Consider the following 16,307-nt stretch of genomic DNA (forward strand, 5'->3'; position numbering starts at 1 on the left):
AAAACACAGATGTAAATCTTCATGCTCTTGGATTAGTTAATGGTTTATCAGATAAGACACTTAAAGCACAAGCAACCAAAGAAAAAATAAATTAGACTTTATTAAAATTAAAAACTTTTATATGTCAAAAGATACTATCAAGGCTGTTTTTTATTGTAAAAAAAATGAACAAAATTAGGAGAAACTATTTGCAAATCATATGCCATAATATTAGAAATATGCAGAATATATAAAGAACACTTGCAACTCAACAATAAAAAGACAAAGAGCCTAATTTTTAAATGTGCAAAGGATTAGACATTTCTCCAAAGGAGATGTACAACTGGCCAAAAAGCACATGAAAATACACTCAAAATCAACAGACGCTAGGGAAATGTAGATCAAAGCCATAACAGATACGAGTTACACTCATTAGGAAAGCATAAAACCACAGAAATTAAGTACTGGTGAGAATGTACAGGAAATAGAATCCTCATAAACTGCTGGTAAGAATATAAACTGGTGCCATCTCTGTGAAAAAAGTCTGGCACTTTTTAAGAAGTAAAACACTGAGTTACATGACCCAGCGATTCCATTCCTAGGTATACACCCAAGAGACATACCCAGAAATCCACAAAAACTTGTTTACAAATGTTCAGAACAGCATTATTCACAATAGCCAAAAGGTGAAAATCATGTAAATGGCCACTAACTGATGCAATGGTTAAATAAGATGTGGTTTATGCACACAATGGAATATTATTCAGCCATAAAAAGGGATGAAGTCCTGATCCATGATGCAAAGATAATTTCAAACATTATGCTAAGTAAAAGTCAATCAAAACAATCACATATTGTATGATAACATTATATGAAATGTCTAGAATGATAGCCATAGAGAGAAAGCAGACTGTGGCTGTCAGTGGTTAGGAGAAAGGATGAATGGAGGCGAGTGACTGGTAATAGGTACAGCGTTTCTGCCTGGTGTAATGAAAATATTCTGGAAATAAATTGTGCTGATGTTGCACAAATTTATGAATATATTAAAAGTCGCTGAATTGTACATTTTAAAGTGGTGAGTTTTATGGCATGTGACATCTAAATCAATGGGCAGAATTCATAGCCCAGGAAAAAAATTATAAAATTATATGAGGTTATTAGAATGAAACTAAGAATTTAAGGTAAAAAAAGGCTCACTCCAAAACCTGACTGTTAAAGACAACCACACGTGTATTTTTTTAATGAATGAGAACAGTTATGAAACTATTATGGAATTTGGATTCCACCCAGTAAATTTTAAAAAATAATATAATTTTTTTAGTAACTTTATTCTTTGCAACTATGTAAATCCTTTTTTAAAAAATGATATATGTCAACTGCATGTCAATATAAAGTATGCAAGGAAGTAAAAAGAATTTTAAAATTATTTTGGAGGTGCTTCAAAAGTTTGAAGATAACAACCCTAGATAATATTCATGTACAGGTGCATAAAGAGATAAGTAAAGAATGTTAATTGTAGCTGTTTTTGTAGCAGGACAAGTTGGAAAAATCTAAATGCCCATCAGCAGGAGAATGGGCAAATAAATTGGAGTTCTATATTGAATACAGCTATGAATCAACAAGACCTACAATTATTTTTTATCTTTTTAACATTTATTTATTTTTGAGAGACAGTGTAATCAGAAGAGGGGCAGAGAGAGAGAGAGAGAGAGAGGGAGACACAGAATCTGAAGTAGGCTCCAGGCTCTGAGCTGTCAGCACAGACCCTGACGCGGGGCTCGAACCCACGAACCAAGAGATCATGACCTGAGCCGAAGTCAGACATTTAACCGACTGAGCCACCCAGGTGCCCCAGGGGAGTTACAATTATTAATACAAACAAATCTCAAAAGCATTAAAAAATTGATTTGGGGGGTGAAAACAACATGTTATAGAATAGTTACTTTTTATGAAGTCTGAAAACATGATCTTGTTTTTGGAAACAAGACATTGTGTGGGTGTGTCTATAGTAAAAGTAGAAATGTGCAAGGGAAATAATAAACATGAACTTTACCATACAAATTACCTCTGAGAAGAGAGTAAGGGGAAACAGGATGGGGGAGGATTAACACGGGGGCTTCTGTTGGTATCCGTAACATTTTATATTATATAATTTAATATTATTATATTATAATAATAGTAAAAAGAAAAAGGAAATCCAGGAAAGCTAGGTTGCAGGTACACAGATGTTCATTTTATTACTCTTTGTATCTCTTCCATAGACTTGAAATGTTTCATATTAAAAGGAAGTTAAAGTTAGCTCAGAGACGGAACCCAGCCCCAAACATAATTGCCTTAAAGCAACCAGTTACTCCCTCAGGGTTGGTCAGTGTTTCTCAACCAGTGGCCCAAAGGATGTTTCAATTAAAAGAGCACTGGCATAATCTAAAAGAGAAGCATAGGACACAGTTTTTAAATACAAGTTACAGAAGGGCATAAAAGAAATCTAATTCTGCAAATTTGCCTCAAGATCATCTTGCCAAACCTTGTGATCAAAATCCTTGTATAGCTTTGTAAAATATCCCGAATACTTCAAAAAACCAATGTTAAAAGGGGAAAATTAAGTAACAATTACAGTCAATCTGGCCTTTCCATTCAATTTTGAAAAAACCATCCACACGGGAAATATGCTATCTGCAGAGAAATGCTTACAAATAGCTGAAAACCATCATTTTATGATTTAGAAACAACACACCAAAATTATTTGAGACATAATTTTTAAAGCAAAAATGCTTAAATACTGACAGAAACGTCTATTTCTATAGCACAGAGTCCAATTCAATCTCTATTCTAATATAAATTCAGTCCAAAATTGTCATTTTTTTTTACTCTAAATCATGTTTTTCCTTATAAAATTAATTTAAAATATATTAACATGTGCCACATGTTAAGCAAGGAAAAGGTCAAATTTTTCTTTTAACATTATAAATATCATTACAAATTATATTTAAAATGTATATAACAGTCTATTAAAAAATTATGTTTAGGTCTATTTAAAATCATCTCATCAAAAACAGGAAATTTTGTTTAAAAAGATTATTTTTCAATTTCTAAGAGTCCAGAAGATTGTAAATTTTTGTGAAGGGATACGTGAATCAAAAATATCAGAACAGTAGTCAAGAAAGGTGACTGATGTGTCTCTTAACAGCATCTGACACAGTTCTAGCCCTAATGCTTATAAGCTTATTAAGGAACAAACTAGAAAATTCTTAATTAAAATGCAATATCAAATTCTAAAAAGATAAACAGGCAATTCAGCCATGACTAAAATTAACTTCTATAAGTGCAAGACAATTCAAGATGTATAAACATGTAAATAAATAGCTAGAATTGAAGTTTGCTCAAAACATTAACTTGAAAGAACAGAAAACTTATAGCATTAAAAACTGAAACAATAAAATCAAACCAGGGTCTCAAGTATTAAAAGAAAAGTATTTAAAGGAAGATGACATCCATAAAATGAGAAGGAAAAAAAAATGAGAAGAAAACAATAAGCAAGACAAATAGAGAAAGCCATCCTCAGAAGGAAAAATGAGGAAATGTCTGGCTAATTATAAAGGGCTAGTGTGAAAGTACAAGGAGAAAAGGGAAATGGAAGGAAGAGAGTAACAAAATGAAGAATTAGATCAGTACACAATACATGGATGAGACTGGGTTTGCCAAGATGCATTTGAGAAATCACAGAAAACGGTAACGAGTGTAAGTGAGAAAAAAGTTTCAGAATAGGTCAGTCAGTGGTTGATAAATTTCCAGACACAAATTCTCCAAAAAGTACAAGTTTCATTTCAGTTTTAGAAACAAGATTGTGCTGAAAAGTAATATGATTTCTGTTCAACAACAGTACCAAATACCTACTTGTAAATTTAATACTCAAGATAAATGTAACCTACACATTTATTAAGTCATTTCATCATTTTTAGAAAAAAACTGTTTTGACCGTAAATGTACTCTGTTTTTCTCCTATATATTTCTATCTCCTCTACACTAGAGTAAACAAAAAGCATTTAACGATCTTGGGAAACTTTCAAAGAGGTAAAGCTTAAATGTCAGAGATCTGCTTTCAAACATATAATGTATGCAATTACATTACGACACTCATGCTCAATTTTTCTTCTTACTCAACAAACATATTTTTACCTTTTCTGTTCTTTCTTTTTTTGCCTAACATGGGGCTTCAATTCACAACCCTGAGGTCAGCAGTTGCATTTTCTACTGAATGAGCTAGTCAAATGCCCCAGTTTTTACCTTTTCAAGTAAGTAAACTCTATCCTCCAGAAATTAGCAAAAAACTTTAAATGTCCATTATGTAAGTATTTTACAGAGTTAAGTTTTCACCCAATATAACATAATGGATTCCTCCCATAATTCTATCTCCTGCATCACAAAGTCAGGAGACAAATAAATGCATTCAGTGACTTGGCTCCATGAGACTGAAACTCAGTATGCAGTGACCTCAAAGAGCCAGCATGGTGCACCTCGGTGGCTCAGTTGTTTAAGCACCTGACTCTTGATTTCAGCTCAGGTCGTAATCTTACAGATAGTGGGTTCAAGTCCCTCGTTGGGCTCTGTGTTGATGGTGCAGAGCCTGGGATTTTCTCTCTTCTCTCTCTCTGCCCTTCCCTCCACTTGCGTGACCATGCTTTCTCAAAATAAACAAACAAACAAACAAAAAAAAAAGAGCCAGGGGCGCCTGGGTGGCTCAGTCGGTTAAGCCTCTGACTTCGGCTCAGATCAGTTCTCATGTTCGTGGGTTCGAGTCCACGTCAGGCTCTGTGCTGACAGCTAGCTCAGAGCCTGGAGCCTGCTTCCAGTTCTGTGTCTCCTTCTCTCTCTGCCCCTCCCTTTCTCATGCTCTGTCTCTCTCTGTATCAAAAATAAATAAAACATTAAAAAAAAAAAGAGCCAGCATAATGCATTCCATATAGTGGGATCCACCACAGCCCCTCAAAATGACTGAATGAATTCCTGATATACCAGGGGACCAGCATTTCATTACTGATACAGTATTTTCGAGAGCATTCCCAATTTTCAACACCAACATTGATTGAATATTCCCCAATGGCAGGTTCTAGACATACGCAGAGGTGTCCCTGTTCTTACCTGCCTAGCCCCATGGTCCGGTACACGATACGTGTTCTCCTTTCTCCTTTCTTACTTCCCCTTCCTCAGATCATGCCACTTGCTCCTAATGGAGCTGGGACGTGAGGTATGATCAATCAGCACATTCCCATGACCCAAACACAGGGATCTTCAGTAAAGATCAAGGGACCAATCAGCACTCCTTACTTGCAATGAGCCTCTAAGAAAGAGTGATTCTTTTCCAGTGGCCAGTTCGATTTAATTTCTGGAGACACTACCTGAAGACAGTCTGCCTGAGAATAAGCCCAGCAGAGAGCAGATCAAAGCCAAGAGATGGAGGGAGAGAGACCAAGTGGACCCCTGGGTCCAGCCACACACAAAGCCAACAATATCCCCTTGACTTTTCTGACACATGAACCAATAAATCTCTCCCATCTTTTTTCTCTTAAGCTTATATGAGTTGAGTGTCTGTCACTAAAAGAACCTTGAAAGAAATTATATCCAACACAATTTACAAATACAAATTAATGAGCCCTCAAATGGGAAATTGGCTAATTAGAGCTGCGGTAAAGGGCAGTGAGAACAGCCTTATTCCCAATTGGAAGTTGGCAATTTGAGTTATGCAGTATCAAAGAAACAAGCTCAAACGATTGCCTGTGGTAACTGAGGGTTCAGATCACATGCCCATCAACACTGGAAAACTACAGGGCTTGGCAGAAAAATGTCAGGAATTCAGACCATGTTGTCAATTCTAAGAGAATAAGGCTCAAATTCCTCAGTGTAGAAGACTTTCATGATCCTGACCTATGTTCCTCTGTATGTTCAGAATTGTTCTACATTATAAGGAACAGGAAATCCAACCCTACCTGGCTTAAGAAAAACACAGAATGCAGTATCTAACAAAACTGAAAAGTATGGCTTCAGGCAACATTTGATCCAGAGATTTAGATAATCATCAGGTCTCCAGCTCCTTTTCCTTGACATACACCCTCTTCTAGAAGTTGCTGTGACCACAGGTGGGCTCCTATCACAACAATGATATAGCAGTTCTAGGTTTTATATCCTCAGCACACAAAGCAGAAGACACAAGATCCCTTTCATAAACATCCAGAGGAGAGAGTTCTCCAGCAAAAGTCCTGAGACTCACTTTATGTCAGCTTAGATCACATGCCTACCTCAAAACAATCATAACAACCAGAGGCTGGAATGCCCTGATGGCTTAACCCAGGTTAAGCATGCACCCTGAAGTGGGAGGTTGTTGGGAAAGAAAGAAGAAAGGCCATTATCACCTCCAGTCTCACACCATTCCAACACATCCCTCACAGGTTATGCACTCCTTACTTGCAATGAGCGTCTAAGAAAGAGTGATTCTTTTCCAGTGGCCAGTTCCATTTAATTTCTGGAGACACTACCTGCACATCGGTGTCCAGTTCTCTACGTGCTGTGGATTGAATTGTGTCCCACAAAAAGATACATTGGAGTCCTAACCCTCAGTACCTATAAATGTGACCTTATTTGGAAAGAGTCATTGCAGATGTATTCAAGATGAGGTCATACTCATACATCCAACATGACTGGCATCCTTACAAGACAAGAGACACACAAGCAGAGTGTCATGTGAATTTGAAGTGATAGAGGCAGAGACTAAAATGATGCACCTACAAGCCAAGAAATGCTAATGGTTGTTAGCAATTCCAGCAGCCAAGAGAATGGCAGGGAACAGATTCTCCCTTCGAGCTTTCATCGAGAACATGACCCTATTAACACTTGATTTCATATTTGTGACCTCCAGAACTGTAAGAAATTAAATTTCTGTTGTTTTAAGCTACCCAGTTTATGGTACTTTGTTACAACAAACCTAGGAAATTAACATACTTAAGGTAAGCATGATAGCCCATGATTCTCTGTCTTTGTACATGCTCTTTTCTCCTTCTGGAATTCTCATCTCTCCCAGATCGTCTGTTCATGCTAAACCTCAGATCTGCCCAAATGTTCTCTTCTTTGTGCTGCCTTCCACCATGGCCCCCAAAAGAGCTAGCCTCTCCATCAAGTATTAGTCTAGCACTACATAAAGCTTGTACTTTTATTGTTAACTTCTAATTGCCTGTGCACATAGGTGTCCTCCCTTCAGAATTACGAGCTCTCCAATGGGAAAGCAAGGCTTTCTTACCCACCTTTATATCCTCAAGGCAGTGCACAGCACCTAACACATAATAATCATTCAAAAACTATCTATGAATTGAACAGGTGATAACATCTCAAAAAAAGATAATGGGTATGATTTCAGAGAATGGGCTGTAACAGATTATAGAGAACAGAAGATGGGCCTTGAGGTAGAATCTAGGTAAGTAGAGAAGAAAGAATATGGGGGCGGCTAGAAGGAAAGGTGTTAAATTTAGCAAATATGCAGAAAAAGTACAAAGTAGAAGAATCTGATTAGGGGAAAAAGGAATGTGTTTGGGGAAGTGGAAGCCTTCTGCTAAGGGGCATTTTACAGGGAATAAGAGGAATAGGAAAAGAAAAGAGGTTTCTGAGCAAGGCAGTGACACACATTTTCAGAAGATTCCTACGACAAAGTGTTGAATGGACTCTGGAGGTGCAAGAGACCATTCAGGGTGCCACAGAGGCAGGTCACCAAGGAGGTGAAGGGCCAGATGCTCTAGGACAGGAGCGGCAGGAGTGGAAAGGAACAAAATTTTAAGACTTTAGAGAAGACAGAATACTCAGAAAGAGCAAAGGATTACTCTTAAGTTTTGACCTTTAATTTAGTAGGATTGGCTACTAGAATAAGAGAGTATAAAGGAAAAGGCTATTTTTTTCAATGAGGATAAATGTCCCAGATGGCTTACTATGAGGGGACCGTAAAACACCCCCAAAAAGATGCCCAGTATACAGAAGACAATGAAGTTCATGATATTTATGAGAACAAAAGACAGAGAGGGGAATCATATAGGTAAGGATGACCTTTTTTGTACATCATAAAAAATAGACTGCAAGGTTTCCTTCTTTCCTTCCACAAATATTTACTGTGCAGCATGCCCTATGCACTGTTGTAGGCTCTGCGAAGCCAGAGCTCATGGAGCTGTATACCGGGGAACACAGACAAACCTATCTGACTCATGAACATAAATTTAGGACTTCAGGTTAATACTGCTTAGTAGTTACGATAAACCAAAAAAATTTTTTTACCTTTTTCTTTTTTCAAATTTTATTTTCCAGGAATTTCATTTCATATAGTTATGCATGTCCTTGACCAGTAGCCAAACAGGTTCAAGTAAGTTAAGGGTTTTTGTTGTTGTTGTTGTTAATGCTAGCTTTACTGCTGCAATAAATCTGTTTTTCCTCCTTTGTTTCTTAATGGCATTGCTGCCTTTCCAAAGAATGTTCAAAAAGGGTGACTGGACTCAGAAAAAAATGAAAGGACAAAGGGTACAATAGAATACAAGGGTATGGGAATTAACAAGGACTGAATTCAAATCCCAGTCTAATCTTTTCACAAGCTGTATGAGCTGGAGCAAGTTACTCAGTATCTCCAAGCTTCAGTTCACCCATCCATGAAATGGGAATAACTTCACTCTACGGATTAAAAGAAGCAATTTCTAAAGGGCACTCAACACAACACCTAGAAAAAAATGGAGAAAAGTTGGTGGCAGGTACTGCTGCACCTACTACCACCATCACCGCATGTGCCCGACACAAAATAGGTGCTCAATAAATGCCTGCTTCTTTTCTTTTTCTTTCTTTTTTTAAAATGTGTTTTGTTTAAGTAATTTCTACACCCAATGTGGGGCTTGAATTTATGACCTTGAGATCAAGAAACACATGCTTTTCCAAATGAGCAAGTCAGGCACTACACATTTTTTCCTTCTAGGGAAGGGAAGTTCTTAATATCCTGGGTAATTACAAAGCTCCCATTCACTAGGCTATTTGAGTCTATCTTCTGAAACTTCTACTTCTGATAGAAGAATTAAATGCAATTAATTTTATAAATGGGCTTACTATCTTTATTTCTAATTTGACGGGATGTATTTATCCTCAAAAGAAAAAGTTCAATGGTGAGGTCACAAATAGAAGAAAATGATCACTGATGAGATGCCTGGGTGGCTCAGTCAGTTCGGCATCTGACTCTTGATTTCTGTTGGGGTCAGGATCTCACAGTTCATGGGACTGAGCCCCATGCCAGGGATTCTTCCTGCCTCTCCTCCTCAAATACATTTTTTTAAGAAATTATCACTGAATTATGAATGGTAACATAAAAATGAATGAAACTGGCAGTGCGTTGGAAATCATCCATCAAAGATTTCATACTTATTTTTACTGAACTGACACCAACAATAATCTCCTCTGGGATTAATCATTTCTGTAATATCTTACATTTGGAAAAAAATTAAGTGATTTTCTAACTGCAACCATATAATAACAAATTTTATACAACAACCTCAGAGCTGTCTAGAGGATTAAATGGCACGATGTATATGAAAATGTTTGGCCAGGTCCCTGATATACAGTATGCATTCAGCAACAACTCTGGTGAAATCTAATCCTCTTACCATCTTACATTCCTTTCAATTGATAGGAAAGACCTTATAACAACAATTACAACACAGGATTTATGGCACTAGAAAGATTTAAAAGAAAAACACACCGACTTGATGCCATTTCAAACCAGAAAGGTATTCATTTGAATGTCTCTTCGTTTAATAACAAAAAGGTCTGTGAGTTAAATCAAGATACATACCACTATAATCAAAACCAACATTTCAGTCTTCCCCTCAAATAATCCTTCCACTAGCAATTTAATGAAAGTGTTTTAAAAGGCCAGAAACATTAAGTTCCTCTTATGTTCATTTTCAAAAATGCAAACTCCAGAAGCCCACAAAATATATTGGGATTTTCAGGACCAAAGTGATAACTGTTTGCCCAGGAAGGAGCACTGACACTGCCTCGAACCTGCTCTAATAGAGCATCCCAAAGACCAGGGGAGCCCCTCCACTCACGCATGACACCATCTGAGACAACCAGTGTCAGGACTGCTTCTTCCCCATAACAAGTGGCTCTTCTCCAATCCTCTGGACTAGAAAGAGACCTGCTCTTTCTCCCTGGCAACTTCCCTCATACACAAATGACCCCAATGCTTACACCTGTCTTGCTAAGTGGATCCCCTAAGAGCACTCAATCTCAGCATGTGTAAAATCTGCTCCTCCTGTGTCCCTGTGTCTGTTAATTGTATTACTATCTTCTCAGTCACACAAGATAGGATCTATTCTGCCTTCCCTCACTATCCCCCTCCTTTCCCAAGAATGAACCAGTTTCAAAGCAAGACCTGTCTCTTACCTCTGCAATACCACCTAGCACCTACCTTGCCTCCATTTCCACAGCCTATCTCAGGTTCTCATTACTACCCTCCTGACCTAGGCCAGTCCCCACCCAGGTGCCCACTACCTCTCATGCTTACAATGAGTCCACATAGGTGGAACAGTAGACAGACTGACCTTGCTATGCATGTTCCTCCATGCCCCGTGGGCCCCCGCTGCCTTCCACAGTATTCCAGATTCTCAGAACTTAAAAGGACTCTTATCTGACACAACCCTCCATTCACTTGATCTTAGAAGATCCTCAAATTCAAAACGCTCTGGCCTTACCTTCAAAGCCATTCCCGCTCTGGCTCCAATCTAAAATCCTGTAATGTTATGAAAGTGAGAGTTAACTATGCCATTCCATTGCTCAAGAGCTAAAGGTCAAAATTCTCAATTCAACCTACAGGGCTTCACATGGCCTGGCCCCTGCCTGTCTCTCCAGTCTTGCCATGCTTCCATTGCTCTCTGCTTCAGTTCTCTGACCTTCCCTTCAGCTTGTCATGATCCCCTTCATCTCAAGCCTCTGGATATGCTAGCCTCTTAGCACCCCACCCCTCACATAGGTAGTGCTATACTGCCCTTCAGATCTCAACTCAAAGGTCACTTATTCAGCCACTACCATTCCAAACTAAGTCAAGTCCTCTGTCCCCTATCCTTTCTTCCATCGCCTCAAACAAAATAATAATAAATTGATTATTAGATTTCTTATTCCCAAGCTAGAATATAAACTCCATAAGAGCAAGACTGTGTTGATCTTGTTTGCCCAGAGGAGCCCTCAATAAATATGAGTCAATTAATGTAGTTCATAAATCAGAACATCCTAAGTAAGTTACAAGGCCCTGGGGCACCCGGGTGGCTCAGCTGGTTAAACATTCAACTCTTGGATGTTGGCTATGGTCATGATCTCCTGGTTCATGGGATCAAGTCCCACATCGGGCTCTGTGCTGACAGCTTGGAGCCTGCTTGGCATTCTCTCTCTCTCTCTCTCTCTCCCTCTCTTTCTGTCCCTCCATGCATTAACTCGCTCTCTCAAAAATAAACTTAAAAAAAAAGTTACAGCCTCCCTACACAAAGGTCATGAAATCACTTGGTTATTCCCTAACAATAAGAAGCTCATCTCCTCAATGTTTAGGAGTTCCCCTGAAGATCTGACATTAAATGAATCTACAATTTTACCATCTCTCTCACAACTCTCTCCTATACACTCTGGTACCAGCAAAACTTTACTTTCTGGTCCACAATTTTGCTTGCATCCTTCCTCCCATCTCGAATTTTTTTCCCCAGCTACACATTTCCAAATCCTACTTCGCTCCAAATGTTCAAATCCAATGTCGCTTTCTCCTGGAAGTCTTCCTTGCATTCCCCTAGCTAGTCACAACCTCCCTCCCTGAATTCCCACAGGTTCTCCATTGCCTCATTTAGATCCGTTCAAATGTCACTTCAAATGAAAGGTTCCTCCTAAAGTTAGTCACTAGTTATAATTCTCCATCAGGTCATCCTGTTTTATTTTCTTGACAGCATTTACTATTATCTGAAATTATCTTATTCATTTCTTTCTTATTTGCTTATTTACTTATTAACTGCCTTTCTCCCCCACTAGAATGTAAGATCCATGAAAGCAGGGACCCCCCCCTGTTTTGGTCTCCATATTTCCCCACTCCTCCACATCTGACATCCAAAATGTTTAGTAATATCTGCCAAGGCATGAATGACTCCGTAGTCCTTAGGACTAGAGTCATTTGTGTACTTATCTTTCTCTTACTGTATTCCAAACTCCATGTGGACTAGGTCAAAGTCTGGCTAATCTATTTGTTTGTGTGTACTACCCAGAAATCCTTTCACAACTGAAGCAAATAATAGATAACTTTTAATTAATGAATTAATGATCTCTCCAGGAGGTACTGTCCCAAACCAGGCCAACTCAGAACTCCATATTCTCCAGAAACCAGGGCGTACAGGAACCTCCTTCTATGCCCTCTCCATCCTGTTCCAATCAGCCTCCTCTGGTGTGCTTCAAAAGGCTAGTGTCTTCACTTTCCTCTAGCCAACAACCACTGACTCTCTCTCTAGTTATCTCACAATCCTAAACCTTTCCTTTTATCTCCAGCCAACAAATCACTTCCAGGGCCCTGTTTCTTCGGAGTACCCGGCATCTCCAATGAGTCGGGGAACTCATCAGGCCCTAGGGAACAAGGGAACGTTAAAACGAAGTCTTTAAGTAAGACTAGCTCTCTCTCGTCTTTTATAGCTCGTTTATCCGAAAGAGGCCCAGTTTCAAGGACTGGCTTTGATACTCTTTGGGACTCTAAGCTCTCTTCTCACGTACCCGCCGCACCCAAACCGCTCTGGAGTGCCTCCACCCTTGCCTCGAACCTTTTCATCTTCCAGTACAAGACGACCCTAGGCCAAAGACGATGATCTCCGCGGAAGCAAATGGTCCTGAAACACCGTAAAGCGGCCGTACCCTCCCCACTTTCTGTCCGGCATCTGCCTCCGGCCTGGAGCCATCCCGTGCGCCCCTTAGCCTCAGCCTCCCCCCAGGCCTGACCCTCCAACACCACCCCCAACTCACCTGAAGCGGCCCCCGCAGTGCTGGCATTGCTCGCCCACCCAGCCGGCGGGACAGACGCACTGGCCGGTGCCAGGGTTGCAGCGGCCGCCGTTGACACAGGGTCGGTCACATTCCTTGGCCTCGGCTGCGGCTGAGCCCGACACCGCCGACGCCGCTGCCGCGGCCTCGGCCGCCCAGGGCAGCAGCAGCAGCGGCGGCGAGAGCAGCAGCAGCAGAAGCAGCAGCAACCGCGGCAGGCGCAGCCCGGCCCCCAGCCCCGGCCTCCCAGCCCCGGTCGCGTCCCAGTCCCAGCGCTGCCCGCCGTTCCTGCCCGCAAGCGCTGTCGCTGCCGTCCTGCTCCTCAGCCTCGCCTTAGTCGCCGCCGCCGCCGCCACCATCTTCCCGGGGCTGAGACGGCGCCCCGCGAACACATACACACACACCGCACGGCCGGCTCCGCTTTGCCTGGCCGTGCGGGGCGGGGCTGTGCGGACGGTGGCTCGGGCGGTCAATCCTGGAGGCGGGGCCAGAGCCGCGCGGCAGGCGGGGCGATGCGTGCGTGCGTGGGCGGAGCGCGGCGGGCGGGCCGTCCTCTAGCACGCGCGGCCTTAGGGGCGGGGCTCTGAGCCTTGGTCTGTGGCTTGCTGAGATTTCCCCCCTTCCCACCTCGGGTCTAAGGCGCCTTTGCGGTCCGATTTTTGGCCTTCGCTCGGTGGGCCAGCGACAGGTTAGCATCCCTGAGGCACCCTCTTCCCGCTGGCTTACTGGGAGTGGTCAGCTCTGTTGGCAAAGCCGGAGGTGTGGAGCACTGCCCTCCCGGAGACCCCGGCACGTGCCATCGCTCTGCCCCAACTGCCAGCGGGGCAGAAGGGGCCTAGAAAGCTTCGTCGGTACTGTAGAAAGAGAGCTGCGCTCCAGCCTCTGCTTTCCCCTCTGTAAAGGAGGGATAACAAAGTGACACGTGTGTTAAGAACCCAGCACATAGGGTATGCGCAATAAATGCCTAATACTCCTGAGTGAAGAGTTCAGCTTCCTTAATTCAGGCTGATCCAGTGGCCGACCAGAGCCCCCACCCTTAATTATGTGGAGGAGGTTTGGGGTTTTCTTACTTTGCACTACATGTTCTCAGACATCTCTGAAGAGAAGCCAGCACCTTCAGCCCACTACATACATCTGCACCTACTTGTCAGGTAGTTTGTTACTTTGGTGATCCCAGTGAAACATGCCTCAAGATAGTGTAACGTTGTGTGGTCGTCAATGGTTGTCAACCCTGGAATCTGGACTGGACCTGTGATTCGATTTAACCAATGGAAGAACGTGGCAGAAGTGACTGTGCCCATTACAGATATAGAGCTTTGAGAATATCTGGTAACCTTGATTTTGATTTTGAAAATCCTGAGCTGCTCGCCCTCTTCCACCTTGCTGTAAAAAGATGACACACAGAGACCACATAGAGGAGGAAGGGCCCTGCGACTACTCGCAGGAGATGTAGGGACCCAGTTGCCATTAGGAAGTGAGGTCCCAGACACATGAACCTGGTGAACCCATCCCAGCTGAGGAAAGGAGCCAGAGGTTGTTCCAGCCATTGAGCTGTTCCTCATTACCTGGAAGAGAGGTAAGTCTGTGCCTTTTCCAAAATCCCGAGAAATGATAAACTGGCTACCAGTTGAAGCCTCTAAGTTTTAGAGAGGTTTGTTTCTCAACAATGGATAAGCAGACATTGTCTGACATAAGCCTTGTGTTATGAGGAATATTCCTGTGGCAGCTACCTCAGAGTTTGAGCACCCTGCAGTCCGTGGGAAACAAAGAAATCCCCTTTCACTTTACCTTAAAGCACAGAATTCTAGAACATACCCCGATACTCATACCCAGGTCCTGACCCACCTTACTGTGTATCCACTTCTAGTTTGGTGAAGCCTAACAGCACACCAGTCTCAGCCTCAACTCCCTACCCACACATCCCTCCTAATGTTACATGAAACATACTGTTCAGTCTTAGGCCCTACCCCTGGCATTCTGGTTTGCAGGTGTTTTTACTGCAGTGTCTGAGGGGAGCTGTGTAGAATGAGGTGGGGATGGAAGACATGGCCCTACCCTCTGGCAAGAACCCAGTCAGAGGAGGTGGCTTACATGAAGCTATCCCCTGGTTTCAGGAAGCACTGCTCCCCCTACTCCCCCAGGCCAGAAATCGAACCAGACTTTACCTTCTTTCCCCACAACAAAACTGAACCCAGGCTGTGAAGTTTCACATCATTTTACCAAAACTCAGAGATAACAGAAAATGGTTTGCATCCACAGGACAGCAACCTAGAACCTTGATACAGCAAATGTTTTCTTCTTTGATCTTCTCCCTTTTCTGGTTCTCTTTCCTTAAACTATCTTGCCTTAAATTATCTTGCCTTAAACAAAATCAGGGGTGCCGGAGTTGCTCAGTCAGTTAAGTGTCTGACTTTCGACTCAGGTCATGATACTACGGTTCGTGAGTTCGAGCCCCGCGTCGGGCTCTGTGCTGACAGCTCAGAGCCTGGAGCCTGCTTCAGATTCTGTGTCTTCCTCTCTCTGCCCCTCCCCCATTCACACTCTGTCTCTCTCTGTATCTCAAAAATGAATAAATGTTAAAAAAATTTTTTTAAACAACCAAAAAAAAATCCAAAATCTTACCTTGACCTATAAAGGGAAATATTGCAATCTTTTTTTCCTTTAAAGAGTCCCCTCCACTTCTGCATGGTGGATTAAAGATGGCTACAAATTGTTTTTCACTTCTTCCATGGAAAGACGGGGGACTAATTCCTCCAACTCCTTGAATCTGGGCTGGCCTTAGTGTTTGTTGAAACAATAGACTGTGGTGAAAGTGATATCCTGGAACTTCTGAGAAGTTCCAAGAAGTTGTGCCACTTCTTTCCGTGTGCCTTCAAACCCAAGCAGCTCTAAGGAAATCAGCTGCCATAAAAGAGACCCAGCTAATCTGAGACCGCCATATTGCAAGGAAGCCAGCTGCAGTCATTCTGGACCCCACCATTCAGTTCTACCCAGTTAAGACTTCCAGACACTAATGAAGCAGAGGGGTGCCACCTCTGCTAACCCACCCAAACTGCAGACACACAAGCCAAATAAATAAATGAACTTCTTTAAGTCACTAAGTTTGGCAAAGGTTTGTTTTGGGACTGCAACAGATTACCAAATGCTCTGTAACTTCCTGCCTCCAAAGATAAGAATAAGTCTTGTGAGGTAGACTTGATTAAGAGTTGATTAAGGGGGCGCCTGCGTGGCTCAGTCGGTTAAACGGCCGACTTTGGCTCAGG

At 41.8% G+C, this 16,307-nt stretch overlaps 1 protein-coding gene across 3 annotated transcripts in view; it reads right to left on the reverse strand.

The window, feature by feature from the left end:
* The window catches only part of ATRN (attractin), a 152,598-nt gene extending 139,113 nt beyond the window's left edge, over positions 1-13,485 (reverse strand). For all 3 annotated transcript variants that reach the window (XM_029919212.1, XM_029919213.1, XM_029919214.1), the window contains exon 1: positions 13,027-13,485. In XM_029919212.1, coding sequence (XP_029775072.1) covers positions 13,027-13,403 — 377 coding nt within the window. In that variant the 5' untranslated portion in view covers positions 13,404-13,485. The remainder of the gene's footprint in view (positions 1-13,026) is intronic.
* Between the last annotated feature and the right edge of the window lie 2,822 nt (positions 13,486-16,307).

This window comes from Suricata suricatta, chromosome 12, assembly GCF_006229205.1.
Source record: "Suricata suricatta isolate VVHF042 chromosome 12, meerkat_22Aug2017_6uvM2_HiC, whole genome shotgun sequence".
NCBI lineage: Eukaryota > Metazoa > Chordata > Mammalia > Carnivora > Herpestidae > Suricata > Suricata suricatta.